This window comes from Apodemus sylvaticus, chromosome 23 (assembly GCF_947179515.1).
Source record: "Apodemus sylvaticus chromosome 23, mApoSyl1.1, whole genome shotgun sequence".
Taxonomy (NCBI): domain Eukaryota; kingdom Metazoa; phylum Chordata; class Mammalia; order Rodentia; family Muridae; genus Apodemus; species Apodemus sylvaticus.
In genome coordinates, this window is record NC_067494.1 from 41619019 (window position 1) to 41642739 (window position 23721).

The 23721-nt window shown below is 43.9% G+C and overlaps 1 protein-coding gene across 2 annotated transcripts in view; it reads right to left on the reverse strand.

Annotated features, from left to right (window-relative positions):
• The window catches only part of LOC127673942 (solute carrier family 22 member 2), a 40864-nt gene that overhangs the window by 11357 nt on the left and 5786 nt on the right, over window positions 1-23721 (reverse strand). For both annotated transcript variants that reach the window (XM_052169742.1, XM_052169743.1), the window contains exons 3-9: window positions 21514-21668; window positions 17835-18003; window positions 14769-14883; window positions 13149-13255; window positions 5243-5457; window positions 3510-3618; window positions 2989-3101 (exon numbers count right to left, since the gene is read on the reverse strand). In XM_052169742.1, coding sequence (XP_052025702.1) covers window positions 2989-3101; window positions 3510-3618; window positions 5243-5457; window positions 13149-13255; window positions 14769-14883; window positions 17835-18003; window positions 21514-21668 — 983 coding nt within the window. The remainder of the gene's footprint in view (window positions 1-2988; window positions 3102-3509; window positions 3619-5242; window positions 5458-13148; window positions 13256-14768; window positions 14884-17834; window positions 18004-21513; window positions 21669-23721) is intronic.

Below are 23721 nucleotides of genomic sequence, written 5' to 3' on the forward strand. Positions count from 1 at the left end.
ATTCAATCCTCAGTATGGAAAAGCAATGCAGGCCCGACTCAGTGGTGGATCACTGGGCGGCAGATGGCCACACAGCTCCCTTTTTTCCTTTGTTTTAGTCTCTAGTTCTAATTTTTCATCATAACCACACTAATATTTTTGCCTTTTAAATTTAAATTGGAGATATATTACTTTGAGAGGCATGGTTTATTTCCCCGCTGCCCCCATTACAGAGTATAGCAAATGGGGTGCCAGTTCTTCATTAATTTGAGGTTTCACAGAACTATGTGCTGGACTCCAGTTCTCTTTAGAAATAGTAGAAACGAGGCCATGGGGCTCAGAGCTCAAGCACAAGCTTAGTGCTGAGGGTCTGACGCTGACTCCTGGTTGGTCTGAGGACCTGATGCGGTCCTGAGAGAACGCTGACTTTCTGCCATTTGTCAAGTGACATAATCTACCTCACAGGCTTGTTCTGACTGAGGTGGACAAACACTTGCTAAGTCCTTAGGATGAGGCCTGATTTATGGTATGAACTATGGTCATGGGTGAGCATAATTAACTTCTCTGGACCTCTCAAACCTCTTAGGCTGATCTATCCTGTAATGAGCAACAAATACAATCAAGACTCCGCTACTTCAGCTGATTCAGAGTCTTTTTTCCTTTAGAGGGTTTCACTACATAGCTTTCATTACCATCTTGATATAACCTAGAATCAGGGAAGAGACTCTAGGTGAGTCTCTAAGACTCTTGGCTACATTGGGTTGGTCTGTGGGTGCGTCTACAAGGGATTGTCTTAACTTAGTTGATGTGGGAAGACCCTGCCCACTGTGGGTGGTACCATTCCCTAGGCAAGGCAGTTGCATAAGGGCTGAAAAATCCTGTGAGATAGGCAAACAAATGGGCATGCATGCCTTGATCTCTTCTGACTGTGGGTGAGATGGAGCTGGCTGCTTGAAGCTGCAACTCCCACACAATGGGGACTGTGATCTGGAATTGTAAGCTAGGACAGGCGCCTTTCTTCCCTATGTTGCCTTTTGTTAGAGTATTTTGTCGCAGCCACAGAAATGAAACTAGGCCAGCAGCCCAGATCCTCTTGTACTTGCTGAGGTCACAGGAGTGCCCTAACACATCCTTCTACCTCTGAGTCTGAAGATGGTGAAGTCCACTGAATAGTAGCTCACAACATTAGCTTTTTATACATGCAGGAACCTGTGCTGCTAACCAGGATAGCATTGCCCACTCTCCGTGTGATTGTGATCGGTTTTGTTATGCTGCCATAGATGGCACTGGGGCTGTGTCTGTGATGAGCAAAAGCTGTGTTACTGAGCCGCACCTGGTCTGTTGGGGAGCTCTTAGCCAGTTAATCTAGGCTTCTTAGATTATAGGTATGTATATGTGTACGTGTGTGTGTGTGTGTGTGTATGTGTGTGTGTGTGTGTGTATATATATATATATATATATATATATATATATATATATTATAGAGAGAGAGAGGAAGAAGAGGAGAAGGAAGAGGAAGAAGAAGAAGAGGAAGAAGGAGAAGGAAAGAAGAGAGGAGGTAGGAAGGGAAGGAGGGAGGGAAGGAGGGAGGGAGGGAGGGAGGGAGGGAGGGAGGGAAAAATAATCTTAGCTACCTTCTTGCCACCAGGTTAAAGGCAGGCAAAGGAAGTTGACAAAAATCCTTGCAGAGGTGAACTTGGGACTGTCTTTGAGTTTGCTACAGTCTTTGAAATATAGTCCTTTTTGTTCTTCAGTAGAAGGGGAAATGCAGCAGGGACCCACCACTTCGTATGTGCCTAGAGCTTTCTTAGACCTGCTAAGTAGTGGTGGTTATAGAGACACAGAGCCCCTATTTGCCATTGGGAAATATCCTGCTGACCCCTTAGCCAGTGCTTGCGAGTCAGTTTTGGGGCATGGGCCTCTTGTGAGTGGGCTGGTAACTCTGGTTATCTCCGGGTAAAGAACTCATGTGCTATCAGAGTTGGCCATCTTGTTAATAAGATGGAACGTGGAAAAATTCACCGGATCTGTTTTGATGGAGAGTTCGTAGCAACAGCTTGAAACTTTCCCTGGAAGGCCTTCCAGGATGGACAGCTTCCCTCTCACAAATCAAGAAAGAGGCAAGAGGAGGAACAAACTGAGGTAAGTGTAGGGGCGACATGCTGCTCCAAGAGAGCAGTAGTGGGTGAATTTGTCACAGTGTCCAGGGGAAAAGTCAGCGTGGTGTATTCTGGGAAAAGCATAGCTTTAAGTAAGTCTTTTAGACTTTTAGCCTTTCAGAGTGGACCTGAAAGTAGATGGAAGTGGTGTAGACAGAAGAGGTGCTCACGTTACCCTGAGTAGGTGAACGTGAACCTGGCTTTGAATCCAGTCGTTCCTGTGGGCACATGAGGGCAGGCAGTTGCCCCAAGGTTGGCAGCAGGGCAGAGGGCAGCTCACAGTGACTGGATGGGGTGCCCAGGGTCCCTGGGACCCTTTTAGATTTTGTGATCAGCATCTATAGAGGCTGACATACTCTCTCCGCTAGCAAGGAGCAAGGGAGAGGGTTAAGAAGCAACTGGGTGATTCCTATGAGCTCCCCCCACCCCTGGCAGTAGCAGAAGGGACAATACCATCCATGCCTCATCCTGAAGTCTATTGGAGGAAAGGTAGAGGTGGAGTGAATATCAACACATGGGTTCTGTCTTCTTGACATATGTTATTAGTTCAGACTTCTGTGCTATCTGGGTTTTGAAATTTTAAACATCTGTCTTTGAAGTAATGAAGTAAGAGTGCTTGGGGGAATGGAGGCAGAAGGTTCTTTCTTTGACAGACCTGAGAGGAATGGATGTCACTGGAGAGGGGGATGGGGGTGCTTCAGGGAAATGTCTCTTTCTTCTCATCTTGCCTTCAACTTGTGCTTCTAAGGCCTCAGTTCCAGAGCTCAAGGTTGGCACTAACTCGAGAGCATCAAAATAATACCACTAACACTGCCGATCACTAGTAACTAAAGCTGTGGCGCTTTCTCACCAAATACGACCAGCGGGAACTCCAGCCAGATGTCGGTGAGACGGTAGACCAGGAAAGGTGTGATGATGCCACCAATGTCACACATGGAGGAGCAGACAAGGACACCGAGATTCCTAAGTTACAGGAAACCGAGTTAACCTTTAACTTCCTGTAGGAGGTACCGACCACTGCACTCCCCATGCTGTTAAATGTCTGAGAACGTACGTCCATTGGTTCTGTTCATTTCATCATGCAGAAAGGATGGGCGGGCCTAATCTCACCCACCCACCCTCTGTTGTTTTGTTTGCCCTAAGCCTTCAGACTGGACAATGTTTGTGTTTCATTCCATCACGTGGTTCACGCCACATCTGTGGTCGCCATGACCCACTCAGCTGTTCTGATCACTCTCTGCATCCATCATGGTCTTGCTATTGAGACTTCTGGGCATTTTTCAGCTTGTAAGCCTTTGACCACCTGCCTAGCCCCTCACTGCGCTTTGAGAAGTAAGGCTCTCTAACCCAAACCCAAGTGGTCCCACTCACCTGATGTGTGTGGGGTACAGCTCAGCGTTGACCAGGCAGACCATTTCATAGGCTATGGTGATGCCCATTCTACCCAAGCACGCGACGGTAATTTTCAGCCACTGCAGATCTGAGAGGGAAAACCAATACTCATGCACTGTGCATATGATCACCTGTCCTCACACAGGGCTCCAGAGTGGGCTTGGAAGAATAAATCCACGTTGTAGAATTAGATGGGGAAGTAAGAATAGTTTTCTACAGATGTGAGCAGCCTCTGCAGATCTGCACGCTCTAACCGCAGATGCAGTTCTAATGTGCATGCATGCATCTGCATGCTGGTCAGAGGCTGATGTCACAGGGCTCCCTCCATCAAACTGACCCTTATAAAATGAGCCGGGAGCTTTTACTTGAACAGAGGTCACCAAATGAGACAGTCTAGCTGGCCAGCTAACTCTAGGGGTCCTATGTCTTTGCCAGGACTTATGTGGGTTCCGAGGATCTGAATAATTCTGGTCCTCTTGCTTGCATAGGAACTGTTTTATACATGGAACCATCTCTCCAGAACTGTCTTTTAAAAAACGTGGGACTGGAGAAACGACTCTCTGTTCTTAAGAACACTTGCTGCCCCTACAAAGGACCCAGGTTTGGTTCCCAGTCCCCACAGCAGGCTTCTTACAACTGCCTGCAACTCCAGTTCCAGGTGATCAGACATGCCCTTATGCACCCATGTGCACACACCCACATACATACATATGTGATCGAAGTCACATGATGGAAGGAAAAGCAAACATTACTCTCTTTCCTTTCTGAAGGCTTATAGCAAACAAAACAACAGACTGTGGGTGAGATTATGCCCATATGTATATATGTGTATATATATGTTAAAATATATGTGTAAAATACATGCAGTCATGGCATAGAATATACATATATGAACATATTTTAAAGTATAGCTTAGGGGATGGAGAGATGGCTCAGTGGTTAAGAGCACTGACTGCCCTTCCAGAGGTCCTGAAATCAACCAACCAGCCAACCCACCAAACAGACAGACACCACAAAACACAAAATAAAACAAGAATTATCTGAAATCTAAAGTATAGCTTTGCGTCATAGCAAAATGCAGAAAGTACAGACTTCCCACAGCTGCCCCACCGGCATGCATATAACCTCCTGGGTTATCAGTATTCTTCCCAGAGTAGACACCTATACCGGATGATGAATCTGCCTTGATAAAGCATAGTCACCCAGAGTCCATCGCTGACCCGAGGAGCTTTTCGGAGTGCATCTGGAGACACGCACACAGAGGTTTTCTTGTCTTAAAAGTCTTCTGCCCTTCCCCCTCTACTCCTGAACATCCCCGGTCTTTCTATTGTCTCCGTGGTTCTAACTCTAAGAGATTTGTAACGTTACACCTCAGCTTCTGTAATAGCAATATGATGCCAGTTTCCAAAGCTGGAGTACGCCACACAGGTTGTCCTAGAGAACAGTAAGTTGGGGCGTATTTGCAGGTTATTGCTCATCTATGGTGGCCTCAGATGTAGCTCCCCGTGGCTAGGATTGCTTCACGGCCTTTCCCCCCTTTTCTCAAACAAATGCTTCATGAGGAAAGACACATAATGGCTGCTAACGGTGTAGGATTTTCCTCACTTACAGCGCAGGATTATACAGAGGTCAAGGGAGTTGCTGGAATGTTCTAGCGAGGCTTTGTGCTGCTGGGCTTGCTCTCCTCCAAGCCACCTACCCTGTGAACTTACCATTATGGATAAAAACCGAAGCCAGGCAGGCTGCTCCTGCCACCATATTTGACACAGCCCAGGGATAGCGGCGACCAACCCGGTCGATGGTAAGGATGATGATGAAGGCGGCTGGGAATTCCACCAGGGCAGAGTAGAAGAAATCCAGGTAAATGTTGTCCCCTGCGAGGCCCATGTGCATGATGAGGCCCTGGTAGAGAACAGAGCTCGTGAACCTGAGCAGAGGGGAGAGCCAGAGTTAAGTGGAGCCCCAAGCACACAATCCTGCCTGGAGAGCCTGGGGGGAGGGGAAGACCTCTGCCCGTGACCTTTCCTCTGTCCTTCCATCTGGGCCATTGCTTTTATACCCACTGTTTTACTTAGGCTGGAGGGACCTGAGATGCAGAAGCCTGCAAACAGTTGGGGAGCTTCCAATTCATCGGCTCAGTGAGAAGCTGAGAGGTCCCGATGGAGAGACTTAGTGGAATGATAGCCAGTGCCTCCTGGTTGTCAATCAATTCTCTTTGTTTTATATATGTGTATATGTATGTGTATAGGTGTATAGGTATTCATGTATATATGTATATATATGTATATATATGTATATGTATGTGTATGTATGTGTATGTATGTATGTGTATGCATATGTATATGTATGTGTGTGTATATGTAGAGTATGCATGTGTATATATGTATATGTGTTAATGTATATATGTGTATATGTGTGTAGTGTATATGTATATATGTATATATGTGTATATAAATATATATTATATATAAGTGCCATGTACATTTATATTTATTTAATATAATGTTATTTATATATTATGTGTGCATGTGTCGGAGACCAAACCCTAGAAAACCAGAGTTTCAACAGCCCTCATCTTGAAAGTTCACTGACCTTGCGGTTTACAGCCACCACTCTCCCCCCCCCCCCTTTCACACAAGGCTGATCAACCAGTTCTTTACCTGGCTGAAGACCTGGGATGGTCTGGGCGGAACCAGCATTCCAGGAAAGCTGCAGATGCCTCGAGCTACAACCAGCATCCATCCCGGATGACCTTTCCTCCTTCTTCAGCCCGTCCCTACTTCCTCTTAGTGAGGGTTCATAACCAGGTGTTTTGTAGTTCATTAAAGAGGCCTTGACACAGAACACCATGTTTGCCTGGCCTCGCTCTTCTGGATGATCTCTGGTGATTGCCTGGACCCAGTAAAGGTCTGATCGTCCTATACTCAGCCTTAAAATAAATGGTAAAAGCTTTGAGGGCATCTTAGACTCAGGCACTGATTCTACTGTGATCTTGCAAAGTGCTGGTCCCCCCTCCCCCTGCTTGGCCTTTGCAAGCCTCTCTGACCCATCTACAGGGGATTGGACAATCAAAAAATGCTCTCCAGAGCTCACAGTTGCTGACTTGGGAGGACAGTGAGGGAAATACTGGCTCTACTCAGCCCTTCATGGTCCCTGGTCTGCCTGTTAACCTCTGGGGAAGAGACATTCTCTCTCAAATGAAAGTCCTTATGTGTAGTCCCAGTGAGGTTATTGCTCAACAAATGCTCTCCCAGGGCTATCTCCCTGGACAGGGATTAGGCAAAAATGGACAGGGGAGACCCATGCTGGTAGCTACCATTCCCAAGATGGATCGCGCAGGCCTAGGTTACAATACCCATTTTTCATAAGGGCCATTGCTCCCCCTGCATGCCAGGCAGATAAGATCACATGGATGAAATGATTCTCCTGTCTGGATTGACCAATGGTCCTACCCTGCTAAAAAATTGTCTGCAGCCATGGAGTTAGTATAGGAACAGCTGGCCCGAGCTGAGCTCTCTGAGGGAGAAAATGTTCTTTGTAAGACCTAGACTGCAAAGAAATTCCTGGGCTCTCCTCCCCTCCCACCTCTCTCCACAGGTGTGTGTGTTTGACTAGGCACCCCCCTTCTCCCTTGTTAAATCTTAAACAAGGAAAAAAGCAGGTTTCAGAAAAGCAGTTTTTCCATGTGTAGGACGTGGTATCAAAAAAAAAATGGTTGAAAACTATTTCAAAACTCTCCTGGTGAGGAGAGGAAAATGGGAGATATCCTGTTTCCTCTCTGAAACCTACTAGAGATCTCCTTAGTTCAGGTTAAGATATTTGGATCTCTTTGGGACATCAAGTTCCCTCTCTGTCTGTTGTTTGTCTTTGGTGCACCAAAACCTGTCCATATGTGTGTCAATTTGTGTTGTCCATTGTTTTGTTTAGCTAAATGATTGGTTGTTTTTATGTTTTATGTTAAAAAGAAAAATAATGGTAAAAAAGCTTTATCTGCCGGCAGTCCTGCCAGTCTGCAATTTACACAGAGAAAGCTAATTTAAGGTGCCTCTCTTTCTTAAGTAGGAGTCAAACACAGCTGGAGAAAAAGCTGCTTAAAAAAAAGCCACCAGCCTCAAGCTTTGGGAAAACTTTGGTTTAACTTATGAAATTCATGTAATCACTTTATTCTTGTTTCTAATTGGTCTTAAAGGTATACGTGTTTTACATATCTTGACTATAGAGTTATAAATTAATTGGCTATGATTTAAAAGGTATAGTGTTTTTAAGAAAAGGTTAGTTTAAAACTGGTGATTCAGTGTCGCAGCCATCTTAACTAGCTACACATGGCATGATGCAACCCAGGAAATACAAGCCTCTAAGATGCTTCTAAATTGGCATGGTGTTTTGTGTGAATCTTGGCCTGGAGATTGGACTGATAAGCAATACGATTTAAAATACTGTCTCTTTAATAAGTTACACTGTCATATACTTGAACATAGGAACTGGCAGACAAACATTGTGCTGTCAAAATAATGGGTTTGCCATTGATTTTAAAGAAAATAGATTGTTTAAAATTGGGATTTGCTTCCAAAGTTGCAGTTGTGCTCTAATATTGCAAGGAAAAATTGAATTACAATAAAAATTGCCAGTGTGTTACTGGCTGCAGTTTTCAGTTTGCAATCTAGTTAAAGGCTCACGATTCTTAACATATTTTGTAATTAAGATAATTTTAAGAGCAATACAGCTGTCGCCATTGTAGGCCTGTTGCCACTTTTCCACAGGTTTGTGGGCTGCAATGTGGGAGCAAAATTTAACCCTCCAAGATTAAAAGGGAGATCTCAGTGGAAATTTTATTTGATATCAAACAGGCTAATTGATTACTATGAAACTAGGATTTTTCTGGGAACCTGGAATTACAGGTTCCTTTTGTTAGTCAATCCTCAAAATGTCCTTGCTGGACTGGACAGGCAGGTTTGGGTCTGGTCTTAGATAAAAGGCTCAGATTAGAAGATGGTTTGAGGAACAGCATATAATGAAAGTCCTTGCCAAGGACTCAAGGTGGGTCCTTGGGCAACAACAACAAAAATTTACATTTGAGTGAAAGCTAGTAAGGAAGCTTGTGAAAAACTGTTTTTGCCTTGCAGACCTCACTTAGGGAGTGTTTGGCTAAAAGAACATTCTTGAAATACTTATCCAGGTGTGGTTTAAAATGCAGTTCAAATCTATGCAAGGACAATAAGGCTACAAAGGCATTAACATTTGGCCAGTCTACTCCATACAAAATTATTATAGATTTAAAGGGTTGTTTTTTGCTTTACAGTCTGATAATTATAAAAGCATTTGCTTCTAACATTAAAGAATCAATAAAGCAATTTCATTAGAAGGTTTTTTCCTCAAGGAATGGCTAGTAGCCTCACCTTAAGTGAGAAAAGATGTTTTGTCTCTGTTTCAATACAAGAAGCTAGGATCTTAAATTTTTCAGTGTATAATGTTCATGGAATGTTTGTTACAGGCCTTTCTCCTAACTATGGACTTTTAGAATTTTTAGGTAAATGATTTTTAAAATTTGTTAGGATATATTAATTGGCTTTATCTTATATTTACCTCATCTTAAGCTTGCCCGTGGAGGACGTAACCCTCTGTTTTCAAGGTAGAAAACATTTGTCCTTGTTTCAAACAGCAATCAAATTGGTTATTGCAAAACATTGATGGTTGATCCATTACATGGCAAGCCCTTTTAGGCAAAATTAATAATTGTTATCTAAAAGATAAATTGTTAAAAATTTGCCTCTATACTTTTTTATTGTTATAGATTTATACATGCATCCTATAAAAATGCATCAACTATGGGAGTAAAGCTCATAATTAGATCACATGTTTATTCTTTTGAGTGTCCCCTTGCTTCAGCACAGATAATTGAATTGGGTGCTGTAGTTGTTCTTTTTAAAATCTTAAATCAAACTTTTGATTTATATATTAATATATATATATATATATATATATATATAGCTCATGGCTTACAATTGCTTGAAATTGTTTCTTTTTTAATGCTACTAATTCTTAACTTTTACAATTATTTATACAAATTCTATTCAAAAAATTAATCAAAAATATACATATGACCATTGACAGCTTTTCAAGCTTTCTAGTTATAACTGTTTTTACATATATTTTTTATACTGAATGTTTCAAATCAGATTAAGACAAATATTATCACTGATTATTATAGTCAGTCATTTGAGATGTTTTATTAACAATTTGACATTAGTCATATTACTGAGATTCCTCATAATTCGCAAAGACAAGATATTATGGAACAGGCCCATTGAACTTTACAACAATATTTTTATAATAAAAGAAGGGAGAATCATATCTCTATATATCACAAAAATTTAAAAATTTTAATGCTAGGGAACTCTGAGTGTAGAGAACATGCTAGCTGCCAGAGTATGCTAATGCTGAGACTTTGCCCTGACTCTCCACCTTGCTCCCCAGCCTTTTGGGGCCCCTCGTGGGTCTTTTGTTGCTTTTGTCATTTGGGCCTTGGGCTCTTAACAGATTAACCAGTTTCGTTAAATCACAGAGCGATTCTGCCTTAAACAAACCAGTTGTAGTCCACTACCATCGGCTAGACATCTGAGACTCAGCCGAAAACCTCTCTTCCACCAACGCAGAGGTAGCAACCATCGGCCTTCAGTTCTCCACCCTTGCTGCAGACACTGAGCCTTCTTGGTTCTGTAAGCTGTAGAGATGTCAATGATGGGAGGGTGACCTCCGGCTCCTAAGAGTGGCTGAGGGCCATAAGCTGTGGAGTAGCCAATGACAGGAAATATTGTGGTGCCACGAGCCAGATGCACACCGCTTATTGGCTGCAGGGTGACTCCATGACGGGATTATTGTGAGTCCGCTACCTGGATGCCCATCACAACCACCAAGGGCCTGATTAAACCATTGGAGTGGGATATGATGCCAGGAGCGGGTGCAACTTACATAGCCTAAGGCAGAGGCCCTGCCCTACCAGGATCTAAAAAGGCCTAGTTACTGGGGTGCTGGACATGGGGGCAAAACCACATAGCCTAAAACAGGCTTTCCATCGACCCTCTTTCCATAGCCACTCCCCAACTTTATTTAAGTCAAGAGGGGGATATGTTGGAGACCAAACCCTAGAAAACCAGAGTTTCAACAGCCCTCATCTTGAAAGTTCACTGACCTTGCGGTTTACAGCTAACCCCCCCGCCCCTTCACACAAGGCTGATCAACCAGTTCTTTACCTGGCTGAAGACCTAGGATGGTCTGGGAAAAACCAGCATTCCAGGAAAGTTGCAGATTCCTCGAGTCACAGCCAGCATCCATCCCGGATGACCTTTTCTCCTTCTGTGCTTCTAGTATCCCCCTCAGCCCCTCCCTACTTTCTCTTACTGAGGGTTCATAACCAGGTGTTTTGTAGTTCATTAAAGAGGCCTTGACACAGAACACCCTGTTTGCCTGGTCTTGCTCTTCTTTCCCACCTGTTTCTCTCTTTCAGGCTTAAGTTCCCCTTGGCTCCTTGAATTACTAGGTCCCGTGGGTCGGGACATGTATGTGTGAGGTATCTGTGCAATTATTCCTGTGTGTGTAATGGTGTATGTGTAGGTCAGAGGTTGATGTCCTGCCTTTCTCTCTACTTCTCCCCACCTCGTCTTTTGAGACAGGGTCTCTTTCACTGAACCTGGAGCATCCTGACTGTCTAGACTGTCTGTCCATCGAGCCCGGGGGATCCTTCTGTCTTACTTCCCCAGCACTCCGATCACAGGCACATGCCTTCTAACCCTGCTTTTTATGTGGGCTGGGAGTCCTAACTCAGGTCCTTCTGCTTCTGTGGCAGGTCCTTTACCCAGCAGCCTCTGGGCCTCTTTGTGGTTCCCTAGAGCAGTTTGGCTGCAAAGACTTGACTATTTAATTCAAACTTCACAAACCTGAAAACCCAGTGTATGTAGCCTCCATTCACAACGATTTCTTCTCTGACCTGTCCCAACTGGTCTTCTAACAATGTTTCTAATTTTGTTAACGCAAAATAATGGAAAATCTGAGGCTATCAGGGAAGGAAAAGGAGACCGTGGCCGACGGTGAACACTGCCCTTGCTGCACAGGACCATGAGAAATGCAGCTTTTGCCAGCAAGGACAGGTCCCTTTCTGCAGCCAGGATGCCCTCATGTGTGGAGATAACCTCCTCAGAATGTCCTCGCACTGACACCCAGGGCTCCGAGAGTGCCTGAGCCCAGCCAGCCCTGAGAAGCTGGTCCCCGCAGTGTAGAGCCAGGGCTGTCTAATTCATACATCCCTGGGTATGTTTTTGTTTGTTTGTTTTCTCTTCCGAGTAAAAGAAGGGGGAAAGGCCTTTCTTCACTAGCTTTAGATATCTGTGGTGAGCTACACTCAGGAACAAATAATCTATACTAATACTTTTCAATTTGGATTATGTATTAGAACCTCTTGGAAAGGTTTTTTGTTGTTGTTGTTGGTGGTGGGTTGTTTTTGTTTTTGTTTCTTTTTTTTTTTTTTGGTTTTTTTGATTTGGTGTTTTTGAGACAGGGTTTCTCTGTATAGCCCTGGCTATCCTGGAACTCACTCTGTAGACCAAGCTGGCCTTGAACTCAGAAATATGCCTGCCTCTGTCTCCCAGAGTGCTGGGATTACAGGTGTGCACCACCACCACCCCGGCTGTTTTTTTTTGTTTGTTTGTTTTTTGTTTTGTTTTTTTTTTTGTTTTTTTTTTGTTTTTAAAAAACCAACCAACAAACAAAAAAACCTACTGTTTGCTGGGCCACAGGCCAGGGCTCCTTAAATATTTTTACACTCAACTGCTTTTTGCCAAAGATATTTTTATGAGACTCTTAGCATGCAGTCATATAAAACAGGCAGATAAATCTAACAGTTACTGATAATCATAAAGAAATCAATCTTAAAGCAATTCTTTGGTCTCTATAAAATTTTACCAATTATGGGGATAAAATCAAATTTGTATGTTAATGGAATGGATAAGCATGCATAGTTTTAAAAATATTTACTCATTCTCAACTTGCATGTATCGGTGCTTTACTGACATGTAAGCATATGATGTACGTATCTGGTACCCATGGGGGCCAGGGATGGTGACTAATCTTTCTAAACTGGAGTTACAGACAATGTGAACCATGGTGGGGGTGCTGGGACCAAACCCAGGTCCTCTTTAAGAGCCACAATTACTTTTAACCATTGAGCCATCTCTGTAGCCCTATATTTATTTTATGTCATTAATTAAATATTAATTATTTGATGCAGCAGGACAAACTGCATCTTTAATATTTTTCAGAACTGACTGATACTTTTGTAGCTCTCAACTCAGAGAATGCAGCTTCATATAAATACAGAGTTTAAACCAGCAGAATTATGCCCAAGGACCACTTCATAAATTGTTGGAACCAAGCCAACATTCACGTTTATCTGAAGAAAATGTTATCAGGTGGTACTGCTGTCCGTGAGCTAAGCGTCAACATCCTCTGGTAATGCTATTTTGGTGGTTGATAATTTAAGGGTGTGCTTTTTCCTCTCTTTAACGAGAGTGACTGTATTTGTATGAACGCAGAAGAATTTTAAGTTAAAACAAAGGACTTCCTTACCAATTGTACATCAAGATCAACGTATGTTTCCTTATCTGAGGGGTTCTGACCAAGTCCAGGAATGAAGGGTTCAATTTCTCACCAGCATCCTCATCTGCCCTGAGGCTCTAAGAGAAGAGCAAGAAGGGGGTTTTCTGTTAGAGGGGGTTTCCAGGTCCTAGAGGGAATCGCAGCTGAGTATCCATCATGGGCTCAGTCCTTTGTTGGCTCAGTCCTATGTTGTCTTATTTAGTCTTTACCCTAGATGTTAGGGTCTGTTTTTCATTCCATTGTACAGAAGAGGGCCTGAGACACAGTTCAATTATGTCGCTCATGACATATGATTTGTAAGGTACATTGGGGTACCATGGAGACCCAGCTCTGCCGTCCTGAGGGACCATATGGGCCCCTCTGTGGCTGAGCAGAAGGACACTCAGGCTTGAGACTGTGACATCGGGACAGCAACGGCATCCCTTGGAGTTCAGTAGGAATAAAGTACCAAGAGACCGAGCAGAAGGCTCAGCACTTAAGGCACTTGTCATACGAGCATGAGGACTAGAGTTCAGATCCCCAGAATCAATCTAAATGCTGCATGGGTGTGGTCACCAGTTTGTAATTCCCAGAGCAAGTTGGCTAGCAAGAGTAACCTCATCAGTGAGCTCTGGGTTGGATTGAGAGACCTTGCCTTAATGAATAAGGTGGAAGAATGATCAAAGATGATTATTGATATCCACCTAAGGTCTAACACACACACACACACACACACACACACACACACACACACGTGCACAAATATGGTTACTGAATCTTTCAAATCAAGTCATGTAAATGTCAAAAATCTTACAGTTAGCCTACTAACTTATGCTGTATTCTCATTCAGAAATGATTTACTCTCATCTAGATAGAATTTTCTTTTTATTGTTTTCTTTTGAAACATCATGTCTGCTCAGGGTAGCCTTGAACTCACTCTGTAGTCAAGGATAACTTCAACAGCTGAGCCTCCTGCCTCTACTACCTCCAAAGTGCAGGAGTTATTGGCGTGCACACACAAAGGGTTTATGCAGCATTGGGAATTGAACCCAGGGCTTCATGCATGCTAAGCAAGTACTGTATCAAGTGAGCTACAGGCCAACCCCAGACACAATTTTTTATTACAACCCATTTCTCCTTTCTAGTCCCATCAGATAAACAGGTTTGAGTTCAGAGTACTGAGATCTACTAACAGTAAGACCTGAAACACAGACCAAATGGCTACGTCTAAAATAATCTATGATATTATTTGCGTTCAGAACTCTGCTTCATGGAGCTAGACCCCGTCCCGGGGAAGCTGGGCTTGTAGGAAACAAGACAGCATCAGCTGAGGCGGAGCGCCCAGTGAAACCTTGAGCTACACAAGATAGAAGAAACAGCTTCTTCTCTGACTTGTTTGCGAAAGTCCGATTTATTTTTGAGTCTGATGTTCACCATCTGTTTATTCTTTTAGGGAACATGAGTCTTGTGTATGAAATATTCTAATGTATTTTTCACCAAAATGCAAGGATGTGGTGCCATGCCTCTGCTGTGATTGCTAGCACATGTGGCATGCCTTCCATACCCTCCCTTCTCAGCACCCAGCACGTGACACCCAAGGCCTCAACTCACCTGAAGAGAGACTGGCACCGATTTTCCATTTTTCTTGGCAATATGCTTAATTATCTTCATGGCTTTTGCAGTTTTGTTCTGGGAGATCAACCATCTTGGAGACTCCGGTATGCACCTAGGGTATAAGACCAGGAGAGGGGTACCTTGCTGCTGGTCCATGCAGTTGAGTTTCTGGGAGCACTTTGCACGGGGAAGTTCAGTTGGATCTACAGAGGAGGCCAAGAACACTGTGCAGGGCATGTGGGGCTCTGTCTTCCCCTAAACTCTGACTTGTAGTCAGCCCATGTCTGGGAAGCCTTCAGGCCTCTTCCTCTGAGACTCCTAACCTGAACTGCAGCACATGAACTGCTAGGCAGGGAGCAGCTGAACATGCAGCTTATGTCACTGTAAGGAGGGATGAGGAGGGGTGAGGAGGGCAGGGAGGAGCAGAGGGGTGAGGAGGGGCAGGGGTGAGGAGGGATGAGGAGGGGCAACGAGGGCAGGGAGGGGTGAGGAGGGACAGGGAGGGTTGAAGAGGGTAGGGAGAGGTGAGAAGAAGTAGGGAGGGGTGAGGGGGCAGAGAGGGTTGAGGAGGAGTGAGGAGGGGTGAGGAGGGGTGTGGAGAGATATGAAGAGGTAGGAAGGGGTGCAAAAGGGTGTGGAGGGGGAGGATGGGGAAGGGATAAGTAGGGGTAGGGAGGAGTGTGGAGGGGTGGGCCTAAGAACAAAGGTCAAGGAAAAGAGGAGCGAGTTGCAAATCATCTTGGAGGGCAACAAGGATAGCCATGATCTATACACACACATATCATGCATTAACTATTATATGATACACAGTTGCTGCATGATTATATGGCTATATATTATAGATAATATATCACATGTTATGTTATGCCATATAACTTTTTAAAAATATATTTCATGCTGAAAAAATGAGGTGAGCTTCTGAGGTCAGGTAGTGAGTGGGCAGACTGCAGAAACTGGGCTGAAAGGTTTGAGTTTGACCTTGCAGGCTTGAAAAGGCCCTGCAAGTCCTACGGTGCTGTTCTAAGCACACACTCTGGGTCCTGACCCAGCGGGCTCAAGCAGCCATGGCAAGTCCCTAAGGGCCTGTGTCTTGAAACCCTCAGAGCAGTCAAGGTCAGGGTGAGTGTGGGTGGGGTAGGGGAGGAGGGGCAGCCTGCTGTGCTGGAAGCTGACTGGCTAGGCTCACTGGGGGTAAGAGCAGAAGAGCTAGAAGTGGCTCACTGCCCTGGGAAAAGCAGAGCCAGGAGGACCTGGGCTGGATCTTTCTGTAGGAGAGGAACATGGTGACAGACTGCTTGCTTAAGAGGGGTCAGGACCCAGAGTGTGGCCTGCTTAGCAGCCAAACACTGGGATACTGTAGGTCATTTTTTTTTCTAGCTGCCCATGGAAAGTTCTAATGGCCTCTCCACTGTTGCCTGATCTTGGGAGAGGGGACAGAGAAGTGGGAACTTGGGAGAAGATAGGAATCTGGACAGCTTACAGGTGGGATACACAGGCGCTCTAGGCTTTCCTGGGAACAGCAGGAGAAGAGACTCTAGCTCAACCCAAGCCGAGATGTGTCACTTTGGGCTCACTCGACAGCTTGTCAGAGGCACACATAAAGGTTATCTGTGTTTATGTGAAGTTTGGACAACCACTCGGGCCTTATGGTGGGAGTGCCTTGAACTGGAAGCTACCACAGGGCCTGGTATTACGTGGCCTACAGAGATGCAGTCCCGGGTTTAATGATATTTGCGAGACCTGACCAGGGCTGGAAAGCAACAGATGGAAGTTTCTAGAGAGATAAAGATTAATCAGAACTGCCTGTGGTCTCCACCCCCCCCCCCCCACATCTGCCCCTGAAGCCCTGTTTTTCCTACCATGGTTCCAGTTTGCTCCTTCTGTTTTAGCTTTTCTGCTCTAAGATTGGTGATTCATTTCCTTCCTTTTGGTTTGTATGTGTGTGTTTGTATATGTGTGAATGGATGTGTGTGTGTGTGTGTGTGTGTGTGTGTGCCTGCCTGTTTGTGGAGGCCTCAGCCGGGTGCTGGGAGACCCTCTATCCCTCTCCACCTTGTTCAATGGGAAAGAATGCCAGAATCTTTCAAGGGAACCCAGAACTTGCCAATCTGGCTAGTCCTGAGTCCAGCAAGCCATCCTGCTTCAAGGATTCCCCTGACTCTGCCTTTCAACCTCTGAAATTACAGGCTGCCATCTGTCCAGCATTTACACGGGTGCTGGGGATTTGAACTTGCGTCTTTGCATCTCTGTGGAAAGCACTTATCCATCTCTCTAACACCAGGTTATTTCTTGAGTTCTGGTTCTCAGTCCTTCATCTTCTAACTTTGGTCACTTGCACTTACCGGCCCCTCTGTTCCACATGCAACCAAGATATACGTACAACTTACTTGAGTTCCAGATTCTTAAATTTTGCAGGTCCTGGATATCTGTACAGGACTTCCTTTTGCCATCTCAACTTTGACAGATCCAAAGCTCAATTCATGTCCTAGAGGGAGCCCTTCAAACCTCTATGTTCTTACGAATGATTCCTCACCAACTTGCTGGTCTGTCTGTGTTTCCCTTGGGTGCGAATGACAAGTATGTTTTACCAGTCTGGGTAACTTGGTCTATCTGGATTGCCATGTCAGCCGTTTTTGGGATAATGGCTGTTATGACTGATTAGAGATGTCCGCCTTGGTCATGCCTATGGGAATGTAATGGTGGAATCATTTGCCACTCTGCCTGTCCATCTTAGATTTTTTTTGTAAAGGAGTAAATGGATTACAAAGGAAACACGGTTGACTTTTTTAAGAAGGGCGTGCTATCCAAATTGGACACCAACTGCTGGGAGGAAAACATCAGATAAATAACAGGAAATAAAAGAAACAGGTCATAAAAGTCTTAGGCCCCAACCTAAAGGACATTGGGTTTCCAGCAGGGGACTGTGTGGTTTTTATGGCTTCCTGTGACACAGGCCTGGAGAACAAAGCCTTGTCATTTACAAGCAGGGTGTTTGTGGAGAAGGAAGACTTGGACAACACAGATTATCCTGATGCATCTTCGTCTTGTTCCCAACATACTTACCAGAAATAGAGCAGGAAACCGAAGTTGGGCAGAGTCACGGCAAACTGCAGCCACCTCCAGTTGGGGAGGGCATAGGCCATCCCGGCCAGGATCAGGAGCCCCACAGTAAAGGCAACTTGGTAACAAATGCCCACCGTTCTGCGAAAGCCCAGCCCAACGAACTCTGTAACTAGAGGAAAGAATCCATGTGGTCTGTGAGCTGCGCCAAAGCTGGCTCCCAATCTTAAGGCAACCAGCTTAAAAATACAGCCTTAATTTAATTTTCTCCAAACAATTTAAAATGTGTGTGTGTGTGTGTGTGTGTGTGTGTGTGTGGTGTATGTATGTGGTGTGGTATTTGTGTGGTATGTATGTGTTGTGTGTGTCTGCACGTGTGTTGTATATGGAATGCATGTGTTGTGTGTGTATGTGTGTGTTGTGTGTGTATGTGTGTTTTGCATATGGTATGTGTGTGTTGTGTGTGTTGTGTGTATATGTGTGTGTTGTATATGATATGTATGTGCTGTGTGTATATGTGTGTATTCTGTGTGTATGTGTGTTGTGTGCATATGTGTATGTGCTGTGTGTATGTGTGTTGTGCGCATGTGTATGTGCTATGTGTGTATGTGTGTTTGTTGTATGTGTATGAGTATGTGTTATATATGGTATGTATGTGTTGTGTGTGTATCTGTATGTTTTGTGTGTATGTGTTTTGTGTGCATATGTGTGTGCTTTGTATGGTATGTATGTGTTGTGTGTGTATGTGTATTGTGTATGTATGTGTGTGTTGTGTGCATTTGTGTGTGTGCTGTGTGTGTTTGTGTGTGTGTTGTATATGGTATGTATGTGTTGTGTGTGTGTATATATGTGTTGTGTGTGTTGTGTGTGTATGTGTGTGTTGTGTGTGTATGTGTGTGTGTGTTGTATGTGTATGTGTGTATGTGTGTGTGTTGTGTATGGTATGTATGTGTTGTGTGTGTGTGCATGTGTGTGGTGTGTATGGTATGTATGTGGAGTGTGTGTGTGTGTGTGTGTGTGTAGTGGTAGTGGTATTTTGTTGCAGTTATTGCTATTGTATTAATTATAAACTTGCATTAACCAAACCATGTTAACAAAACGAGCAAATCTTTGGCACAAAGCTAGGTATAGTAAGTACATCATGTATGCCTATAATCCTAGTACTTGAGACGCAGAGGCAGAGGCAGGAGGATTCTTGTAAGTTTGAGGCCATTCCAAATTACATACATGTTTTTGTGTCAAAAAAATAGCAACAATAATAACAAAATAATTTCGGGGGCTGAGGGATGGCTCAGTGGTTCAGAGCACTTGCTGGCTTTGCAGAGGACCTGGTTCAGTTCCCAGCACCTATGCCAGGTCACTCACAGCCACCTCTATCTCCAGTCTTAGGGGAATTGACACGCTCCTCTGTCCTCCATGGGTACCTGCTCATGTGTACACATGAGCATATACACATACACACACACAAATAAAAGAAAATAACATAAAATAAAACAGTATATACATACATATGTATATTATATATATACATAAATTTCAGGGATGAATATAATTGTATTTCACTAAAACCAGGCAGGGATAACTCAAAGCATGAACAAATGAATTAAGAACTGAATTTGGGTCATACATGTTTCATATATAAATGGACGTTTATATATAAGCTGCTCTCTTACACAGATAAATACTTACTTTGTAATTCTGTTTATTTGTGTAATGGACTTAGAAACCCTGTGGTGGGCAGGGGCAGGAGTCAGCTACTACTAGTTTGCAAAGTAGTCATTTAAAAACTTTCAAAACCTTTGCAAATGAGTTGTTAAATACATGTCTCTTGGAAACGTTTATGGTGGGGGTAGTTAAGGCTTAGAAAGTAGAAAACATACAAGTCAGGACTTATTATGTGCTTCATATAGTTGTTCTGTTATATGATTACCAGCCATCATTGCACAGGGAGAAATAATTAGGTTTTTTCATGGCCTCATGTCGGCATCATGGCAGACATATGAGGTCTGTATGCAGGGAGCTAGGAGATAAGTTGTTTTCATATGAAAGACATACTGAAATTAGAATTTCACATTTCCCACAAACCTTAGTCTTTGCTTTAAATGTCTTGCAAACCTGTTAAGGATTTTGATGATTTCTAACTCAGCAGAAATACATGCTAAACCCATTTCTATCAGTTACTGAAAACCATAATTTAAAACTGGCTGATTCTATTAAATAAAATGGTACGGGTGCTCAACAAATGCCAGTATTTGTCTTTCAAAGTGGCTGGGGTCCTGGCTGGGGCTGGAGAGGTGTGTGGTGGGGGTGGGGAGAAGTCACACGGTGGGTATCAAGAACCTGGCATTCATAGAGACTTTGAAAGAAACGAGTGGTCAGGGGCTGAAATTAATGGCAAAGCAAACGTCGGAATAATTGATTTCTACATAGTATGTTCTAGAAACCAAATTACTGGTTACTGGTTGAATAGCTTCATACATTAAATTCTTCATTCACCGACCATTTATTATTTGTCTTTTCTGAAAGGAATAATGTTCTCTTTCTGCCCTGAAATTCCTCCAGACTCATGGTACCAGGGAAAATTATATATTAACTAGGTGGTGATTTTCCCCCAAGTGCTAGATAACTGCTGTGCTATAGAATTAAGCATGCTTTTGTATCTCGGGGACCTTAACTGTAACTCTGGCTACTGGTGAGTAAATTATAGCCCAGAATTTATGGCCCACTCTCTACTTTTCTTTCAATCCAGGACCCCAGCTTATACAATGGGGTCTCCCACAGTTAAGGTGGTTAGCCTTTTTTCTTTTTAATATTTTTATTTTCTACATTCTTTGTTTACATTCCAAATGATTTCCCCTTTCCCGGATCCCCCCTCCCCATATGTCCCATAAACCTTCTTCTCTCCATCCCTTCTCTAATCACCTCTCTCCTTTTTCTCTGTCCTTATATTCTCTTTCAATGCTAGATCAATCCTGTCCAGGATCAGGACCCTCTCCATACTTCTTCATGGGAGTCATTTGTTATGCAATTTGTGCCTTGGGTATTCAGGGCTTCTGGGCTAATTAATATCCACTTATCAGAGATTGCATTCCATGTGTATTCTTTTGTGATTGGGTTACCTCACTTAGGATGATATAGCCTTATATAGATAATCCTCAAAGGCATGCTAAAACCTGTCTCCTAGTCGATCCTAGATCTTGCTGAATACCCAAAGGTCCACAGCCACACTCGGGTCCTCAGCTTCCCTGCGTGTAAGTCCAGATGGTCTATCAGAACAGACAGAGTGCAGTGAGAATTCGCTCATATTACACGCACATCTCTTATCTTAGAGTCTTCCGTCTAAATAGGTTTGGCAGGCTAGGCTTTCTCTCCATATAATACTCCAGGGTTCAGAAAACAAATATTCTTAAAAAATTCTTTTATTGGAAGAGGTGGTTTTTCAGGACAGAGTTTCTCTGTGTAGCCCTGGCTGTTCTGGAACTCGATCTGTAGACCAGGCTGCCCTTGAACTAAGAGATCTACCTGTCTTTGCCTTTCCAGTGCTGGGATTAAAGATTTGTGCCACCACCTCCTGGTTAAAAATTCTTTAGGGATGGAATAAAAGTCAGCATTGTCGTTCTGTTCAGCTTCCATCTGACTAAAAGTCCCTGTGTGCACCCAACAGCCCTTCAAAACTTCTTACTCAGGATGTAGCCAATTAGCCAGCCCGCTTTGCTGACCAGTCCCTGGAGAAAGCGAAACACCAGCACCCAGGCATAGTTGGGGGAAATCGCCATGAGAACCCCAGCGGTAGCGTTGATGAGGATGGTGACCAGGAGGCAGAACTTCCGGCCAAACCTGCGGAGAAGAACCAAGACATTGGAATTAGTGTGGAATTAGTTGGTGTTTCTTCTAGCACTGTGACGAAGTTCTCAGTAAAAGTACTTTACTGAGGAGGAAAGGCTTTATTTGGCGGCCAGTTGTAGGGGAGGGGTAGTCAGCTCCAGGAACCTTGAAGCAGCTGGTTACATTGTATCTGTAATCAGAAAGCAGAGAATGGCGGATGCTAGTGCTTATCTTAGTCCAGGCAGGAATTGAACTCAGAACAGTGATGTCCACAGTCAAGGTAGGTCTTCCCCTAGTCTGTATAATCACTCTCACACGGTTGCCTTCTAGGTGATTCTATATCCCAAGAAGTCGACAATAACATCCATCACAGTGGGATTCATGAAAAATTGAAGATTCACAGACATTATAAAGATGTGATCAAAATCCAAGGCCAGTTCTTAATTCTAGATGTATGGATTGATACCTCCTCCCAATACACACACACACACCACATACACATATACCCCCCACACCACACTATATACACACATACCACACACACACTATATTCAAACACACACAACACATACACCACACATTCATACACACACACACACCGCCCATACCACATACACCACACATTCATACACACACATCACACACACATATACCACATACCATACATCACACACACATACACACTACACATACATATCCATCATACACATACCACACACACTATATACATATCACACACCACACACACAGATCCCTGACTTCAACTCTGTTTAGTAACATTTGTGAGACTACACAATGATGAGATACATTTAGAGCTTGTTGGGCCCGCCTCACCCAGGTACTGTGGCTACTTAAGGAGAGCTTTCTCCTCCCAGACCTCCCAGAGATGGATGCCTTAAGTCTAGTCAGATCATAGAACAATCCACGAGTCGGGGGTTTGGTACTAAATTCTCAGCCAACTGCCCATCTAAGAAACTTTCCATGTTGGCTTCCCACAGTTATCATTCCATTTGTAATGAAACATTGTGTTGGGATGGCTTCTACATGTTTATTTGAAGAACTTGGGTTTAATCAGTCTGGAGACTGGGAGGGTTGTCCAAGCACACAGATACCACACGGACACACACACAGAGACACATACACACAGACACACACAGATACACACACAGACACAGACACATACACCGACAAACACAGATAGACACAAAGACACAGACACATACACCGACACACACACACACAAAGACACACACACACACAGACACATACACATTAACACATACAGATATATACACAGATACACACAGAGAGACACATATACACAGACACACACAGATACACACACAGACACACACAGATATACACACAGACACACACAGACACACACACACACATGCAGGAACATACCCACACAGGAATGCATGCATGCACATGAGCACAAACGCACACATAAAATCTCAACATTTTAGGTAAATCTGTGGTTCTGCGTTGGACCGTGTCCCTAGCTATCCTTGACTACACGTAGTATACGGGCCATGGACTGAGCATACCTACACCGCTTTCCTAGACTTACTCCTGGAGCCTGGTCAAACAATTCCTCTGTGTGGTTGGTGGAGAGTTTGTTTCTCATGATTCTGAACATTTAGTTACAACTATCCTAGCCCACACACTGTGCCTTGGGTTGCTTACACTGGGGCAGCAGACCTAGACTCTAGGAGTAAGAGTTGCAAATCAATTGTTAAACATGGCCATTGTTAACGATCAAGGGATACACACTGACAATTTAAACAGGTTACATTGAAACAGGAGGAAAACAGGTGTAAAATACATGTTACTTGCTACTTGCCTATTCTGTCTGGTCACCTGAGCCTCTAAGGCTGTCTACTCTCACTGTGGAGACCTCCCGTGGAGGAACTGCTGCCTCTAGACACCTCTGAGGGGCACATTCCCTCTAGAATGTTTGCTGTTAAATGCCTGTAAGCACATCACTAAATACAACACTCATTATTCCTCATTAGAGCACAGTGCTTGGAACCCATGAAAGGTTGCTTTTCTGGGTGTCAGG